Consider the following 6,975-nt stretch of genomic DNA (forward strand, 5'->3'; position numbering starts at 1 on the left):
CTGGGAGAGCCTTTGCTGTGGATGAGTTGGGTCCTGAGGCATCAGGAACGGAGCTGAACCCCGGAGTCTGATCCACAATTCTCTCATTCTGTCCTCACTGAAGTAATAATCAGTGTAATAACCATTAATGTGCTTGAAAACCCTTTGGAAGCCCCATGCAAATGATCTGTGGGCTCATCACAGGGCCCCAAGTTCACACTTTCCCAAAAGAAGAAAAAAGGACTGATCACAGCTTTGAAGGTAAGGCTGCTGGGCTCCGAAAGTTGATTTTCATAGCTGTAGCACAGGAAATAATTTCTTTGATTTAATCATTGCCTTAGGACTGTGAAAAGTTTCTKTGCTGCTCTCACACCTCAGTTTACCTTTTCCTGCAGGCACTTTTCAGGGAGTGCCTGTGGAAGTTGCAGGACTGTGAAAGGTGGGGTTTATCAGCTCTGCTGATAGCTGTGTTAGCTCTCTGATAGGATTGGGGTGCGTGATTGATTAAATCACAAAGGGTGAGTGCTTGAGATGAAAAAAATGGAATCTACAGAAAGTGGAATGAAATCAGAAAAGCTCCCCATGTTCTGCACCTGGGGTTAAAGCTCCCTGAAATGGAGAGCTTGATCAGATAGTTTACAGACACTGCCTCAGTGCCCTGGTTCTTGTGGTCTGGCTCCTTCTGTGTTTATTGGTACAGAAGGACTGAAAGAAAAATTGCTGAGAAGCTTCATCCTCCTCTGAGGAAATAATGTATTTATTTCCCTCAGACTGAGAAACTTACAGCCCACTTCACTTATTTTTGTTCTTTGCAGATTGGAAGCTGCTGGAATTCAGGAGTTGCCCTTCCTTCTGCTCCAGAAGAGATGATTTCCAAGAAAGTGGTGATGGGATCCCTTGTCTGTCTGGGTGTTGTTACTGCTTTTATCTGGTGAGTGTTTGCTGGTCAGGTCAGCCATATTTAAAACATCCCATGAATATCCTGTGGTAAAACTCACAGGAGCAGAAAAATAAAGGCCACATTTTATGGGAAGTCCCTGTCAGGGCTGTAAGAAAGAACAGCCATTTGTGTGACAGAAAAAGGAGCACTGGCAGAGGGAGAAGGCCCTGAGGGAGAGAGGAAAAAAGAGAAATTGTGTCTAAATCAGGCTGCTAACACCGTAGTGACTCACAAACAAATRCTTAAGTACAGAATATTCCAGAAACATTTCAGCTCAGGCCTTAGCAGGGATGATTATCTGTCTGTTCAAACAGTCCAAACTCACTCCAGTGCCACCAGGGACAGCTTTGGAGCTATCAGACATTGCAGCTTTCAGACACYGAGGATTTGGTAGCTGAATATTCTGACGACTGAATGTGGCTTATAGATCCTCTGGAGCAAACTCAAACATTGTTTGGAGGGGATCTGAAATCAGGCATTTCCATTAAATATTAAAATATTGATTATGAAATTGTGAACTATCCCATCTTTATGATGTTGCAATTTTTTGTGCTTTCAGCTCATGGGTCACTTTTTGCCTTAGCAGCAGGACATTATGTTAAAATGAGAACACACCAGATCCTACACTAATTAGTAAAGTAGACATGGAGTTAGCCAGAATTACCTCTTAAAATCTGTGCCAGATCCTTAAGTGATTTTGGAAAATTCTAGGAAGATTTCCTTTCACATTACCCATTTTAAAACATTTCTTTGCTCTCACAGGGCTACAATTGGGAATAGAAAAGTGCATTACCTGCCCTACTACCTTCCCTGCCCTGAAATCTTGTGAGTATTTTGCTTTGTGTCTAATGAGTAACACAGCTCATTGTTACAGTCCTGTTCTTCCACTGACAACTCAAACAGTGATTAACAATCCCTTGTTCTTTAATTACTCACTCTCTTAAAACAAAAAGCCAACAATGCAGCCCTGGAAGGTGTGTTTAGGCTGTGCCTAACCCTGGGCCAGGCAGGGCAGTGTCCACAGCAGCTGGAGCTGGGTTTGGACAGTGCACCAGCACGTCCTGAAGCCAAACTTGGTTGATATTTTAGGAGAAGCATAACAATCCTTTCTTCTCCCACCCCATCATGCAGCTCCATAAAACTCCAATATACAGAAGAGAAGCTAATCCAGCTTTTCCCTCAGTAAGTACAGGCTTTTTATCTCCTGACCTTTAAACTGCTGTTCCTCTCTTCCAGGCATATTCATGTATTATTCAATGGATATTTCTTCCTTTTTACAGATTATTTTATCAGCAGCCAAGAGTGCTGGCACCGAAGTAAGTTTCTTTGTTTAACTTTGTTTCTACTGAGTTTAGTTTGGGCTCTTTGCAGCACTCACAGTTCCAAAGTCCTGGGGCACACTGAGCAGGACCTTGTTCCATGAAAATCCCAACCCTGGGGTGTGGCAGCAGCTCTCTGTGCTGCTCTGAGGTTGGGTTTGGTCACTGCACACTTATTAATGCATTTACTGTTAATTCCCTATGATTTCATTAGCACTCACACACTCTGTCATGGCCAGGAGCTCTTCCTGAGATGGGAGATCTGTGATATCTTCAGGAGAGTGGGGAATACCCTCTGGAGCTGTGCTGGAGCTGGAACCAGCTGTGGGAGAGCTTTGAMCCCATTTCAGGGCAAAATGAAGCAGGAGCTTTGTGTGACCTCCACAGCAAACACAGACAAACCTCAGACACAGCCAAAGCAGGGAGTTTGAGGGAAGATTTGGGGCAGCAGCACTAAGAAGTGACTTAGGCAAAATCTCTGTGCAGCTCAGGTTATTGCAGCCTCCTTTGGCCCTGCTCCTTTATCTGGACTYTTATCTGGAGCAGTTCACCTTCAACAATCACATTCTTCTGCCTGTTATCAAACACACCCTGTTGTACATATATACACATATCTGTATCATTTCCTCTTGCTGTTTCTACAGGATGTCCTCAGCCTGAATATTTCTCTCTTCCACACTGGAATAAATTTCTGTGCTAAATCAGCTGGGATATACTGGCCTAGATGAGGGGAGAATCTTGTAGTTTTTAATTCTCTGTGTCTTCTGAAGAGAGTTTATTGGCACTAAGAGGATGACCATGACCATGAGTCACTGGGAAGCACAGGACAGCCCTTTAAAATGAAGTTTAAAAAGCTTAGAGAAGTGAACATGCATGTTTCCTTCTCTCTCCTTCCTCATCCAAAAAAAGGATAATCAACCCAGAAACAGATCAAGTTAGTACATTTTCTCAACCCAAAATCCTTCTCCCTGTATAATTTAATCTTTCAATCACATGYGTTGCTGTAGGAAGGAGTCAAACTGTTATTCTTGTATCCCCTCAGACTGAAAGTATTAGATCTGRGGTGGAAAATCTGATTGGATCTGCTGCCTGAACCTCCAGGCTGCTCCCACAGCTCCCCCAGTTTGGTTCTGGGGCTGTTTTGCTTTGGGACCATGTCAGGTGAGAGCTGTGCTCTGTGTGACAAATGGCATTAGCAGAGGGCTCCAGCTTCTGGTCTGCAGCAAACGTGAGCAATTTGGGGTGAGTTACACCATAAATGACATCTCCTTTAAAATCAAAAAGGTGAGAAGGAAACACCAAAAACAAGGCAGCAAATGGAAACAGCACTGCAGAGCTGTTATAGGGCGTAATCAGACTCTGCTGCATTTATATTCAGTATTTCCAYTTCCCTCACAGGAGATTAAGGATTTTTTTCTAACTTTGTTACACATTTGAATGCTGGCTCACACACAGCATTTTAAATTATATCTGAATGTGTTGGAGCTATATATAAATACTGGAAAAATAAGCTGTCATGCTGCAAGCTGTTTTTTAATAACACAGCAATGGGGTATATTTTTATAGTAATTTTCACATTATTACTTGTGTTTTAATCTGTAGCAATCTGCATCAGGCTGATAGCAAACAGGCACAGCTTCCCATTCTGAGAGTTCAGTGGTCATTAAACTCTCCTCAGCAGAAAACTCCTTAAAYGAGATTTTAGCAGATCCTCAGGTTTTTGCTGATGTGTTAAAAGTGCTTAATTTCATCCCAGGAATTGAAACGTCCGTGCTCTATAACCTCAAATGAGAGTGCAGGGAGAAAAAATCCGAGGCTAACACCCTCCATGGTGAATTAATGCTGATTCACACACTCTCCTGGCTGCCTTTTTAGTGCTCCTTTCCCATTTACTGGCCTCAAAACCAAAAGGAACAGTTCAATTTCATTAACATTTCTTTTTTTTTTCCCCCTGCAGGCGCCAGGATGTGCTGACAGTCACACCATGGCTGGCCCCCATTGTCTGGGAAGGGACCTTCAATCCTGAGATCCTGGAAAGTGCCTACAGACCCCTGAACCTCACCATTGGGGTGACAGCCTTTGCTGTTGGAAAGTAAGGGAAGCAYTGGGTGGGCACAGTCCTTGGRGTGATGCAMTTCCTCTGTGGAAAGAGGATTTGGGTTTTTCTTGGCCTGAAATTTGTCCCAAGCTGCAGGAGGTTTTTGTGCTTGTGCAGTGTGTCCATAATCCCACCAGCCTGGAGAATGACAACTTTTGAGGTACCTGGAGTGTGGGCAGTATTTCTGAAGAATTAGCAGGTGGTTTGGGAATTTGGGAWAAAATGGGGATAATCCATGTATTTTTGTCCTCCCCTGTACCTGTTGCATGTGTGGKGTGTGGATTTTTCAGTGATGATCAGTGACCTCTTTCCACTCCTTGTCTTTCTGCATTCACCAACGTGCCCTGAATCACCACCATTCCCTTGCAATCCCAGAACTGTTTGGGTTGAGGCTTTAAAACAGTTTTGAAGAGAGTTTAAAATCCATCTCCTTCCACTCCCTGCCATGGGTAGGGGCACCTTCCACTCGACCTCTCCTTGGACACTTCCAGGGATCCAGGAGCAGCCACAGCTTCTCTGGGCACCCTATTCCAGTGCCTCCCCACCCTCACAGGGAACAATCCCTCCCTGATATCTGATCTAAACCTCCTTCCTTCAGCTGAAGGCCATTCCCCCTTTGCTCTATCACCCTTCAAAGAGTCTCTCTTCACAGAGATTCCCTCTTTGTCCATGCTGATCTCTCCACCCTCCGTGTCTGTGCAGGTACACGAGGTTTGTGCGTCGTTTCCTGGAGTCGGCCGAGCAGCACTTCATGAGGGGCTACCAGGTGAATTATTACCTGTTCACAGACAGCCCTGGGAGCATTTCTGGGGTGCAGCTGCAGTCGGGGCGCACGCTGGTCCCCGTCCCCATCCAGAAATACTCCAGCTGGCAGGAGATCTCCATGCGCAGGATGGAGGCCATCAGCAGGCACGTGGCCGAGGTGAGCCACGCTGAGGTGCACTACCTGTTCTGCCTGGACATAGACATGGTGTTCCACAATTCCTGGGGCCCCGAGACTCTGGGGGACATGGTGGCAGCCATCCATCCTGGCTAYTTCCAAGTGCCCCGGGAGCAATTCCCGTATGAGAGGAGGAGCTCCTCGGCAGCCTTCATCCCCCAGGGGGAAGGGGATTTTTACTATGGAGGAGCTGTGTTTGGAGGCTCGATCAGCAAAGTCTACGAGTTCACCAAGGCTTGCCACATGACCATCCTGGCAGACAAAGCCAACGGGATCATGGCAGCGTGGCAGGAGGAGAGTCACCTCAACAGGCACTTCCTCTCCCACAAACCCTCCAAGCTGCTCTCTCCGGAGTACATTTGGGATGACAGGAAACCAAAACCCCCTGAAATCCACCTCATACGTTTTTCCACGTTGAATAAGAACTACAGAGAGATCCGAGACTGACCATCTGACCCACCAAAATTGACTCCTTCAAAACATGCCCTTCCCATGAATTTTTGTTCTTAGCAGGAAGAAGCTGGGAAGGAACGTGTGGATAGTTCTTCTGGAGAACAGAGTCTAAATGCATTTCAGAAGCAGCAGTCAAAGTGCTGCTGAGACTGAAAATGTTTCCAGGTTCCTGTTCTTTGTAAATACATCCTGCTTGAGGCTGCAGCACACCAAAAAGCAYCCAAAAGGCCAATTATCCAATGCATGGCTGCAGTTGCCTTTGCCTGAAYGTTTCCCTACGGCCTGGCAGAAACTTAACAAGATCAAAATGGTATTTGACATTCCTGTGGAGAAGAAGACCTTGGGTTTTGATAAAAACCTTTTCAATTTTTTTTAAAAAAAGAACATTGCAGGATAATAAATGTTCCTACACTGTGATTTAAACTAACACCTTTTGTCAKAATAAGGAGGAAACTTGCACTTGGAGCATGTTCTCCCTGCCTGGTGGAGGGAGAACATGCTCCTGCATGCCTGGTGGAAATCCTGCAGCAGGATTTCTTGGTCCTGCTCAGCAGAGAGCTGGTGCCAGGCATTGTCAGCAAGAGCCCTGGTCTGACAGGACAAACAGTGTGAACTCATCTAGCAGTTATCCCCCAAATTYCACTCTGTGCTTTGGAGACCCAAGYTCAGACAGAGCTGGCACAGCTCAGAGCAGAATGAACTTCTTGGGGTTTATTTCAATCACAGATGTGCTCTGAACCTTCTCCCTGGGCYGCGTGTCTCTGCGGATCATGTAATCTTTTCCAACACAGAAAATCTGGTTTTGAGATGCTCGTGTTCCTCTCCGTTGCTTCAGCCCTTTCCAATTTTTCTGAGCTCTGTGAAATAAATTGGCGAGAAGCTGCTGGAGCCGACAGCACGAGCTGATGCCTTTCCAGCAAACAGGATGATTTCATCCCGTAATGAAATGCTCTGGTGAAGCTGGGAGTTCAGTGCTGAGCTGGGGTTAACATTTTTCTCTCCTTGGATGTGATGAGGAGCTGAAGCAGGCGTTTAGAGGCTGACAGCTCCCTCGGGTGAGCGTGGCTGTGGCTGTCAGCTGAGGTCACGGCACGGGGCTGTGTGTGCCACCTCCCTTGTCACAGCGGGGCTGCCATCCACATCATCTCTGCTGCTCCCAAGGGCCCAGCAGTCAGTCCCTGTTCCCAAAGAAAGGGGTGAACGGGCTGTTTCTAAGGGAACAGTTATGGGGAGGGAAAAAAAAAAA

At 46.0% G+C, this 6,975-nt stretch overlaps 1 protein-coding gene across 1 annotated transcript; it reads left to right on the forward strand.

The window, feature by feature from the left end:
* Window positions 1–795: 795 nt before the first annotated feature.
* On the forward strand, window positions 796–5,738 carry GBGT1 (globoside alpha-1,3-N-acetylgalactosaminyltransferase 1 (FORS blood group)). Its single transcript, XM_057371599.1, has 6 exons — window positions 796–910; window positions 1,682–1,744; window positions 2,051–2,101; window positions 2,200–2,235; window positions 4,196–4,330; window positions 5,039–5,738. The coding sequence occupies exons 1-6, from the start codon at window positions 846–848 to the stop codon at window positions 5,721–5,723; spliced, it is 1,035 nt and encodes a 344-aa protein (XP_057227582.1). The 5' UTR covers window positions 796–845; the 3' UTR covers window positions 5,724–5,738.
* The last annotated feature ends 1,237 nt before the right edge of the window (window positions 5,739–6,975 follow it).

The sequence above is a fragment of the Malurus melanocephalus genome, unplaced genomic scaffold, assembly GCF_030028575.1.
Source record: "Malurus melanocephalus ecotype Western Australia unplaced genomic scaffold, MMel_1.1 scaffold_149, whole genome shotgun sequence".
NCBI lineage: Eukaryota > Metazoa > Chordata > Aves > Passeriformes > Maluridae > Malurus > Malurus melanocephalus.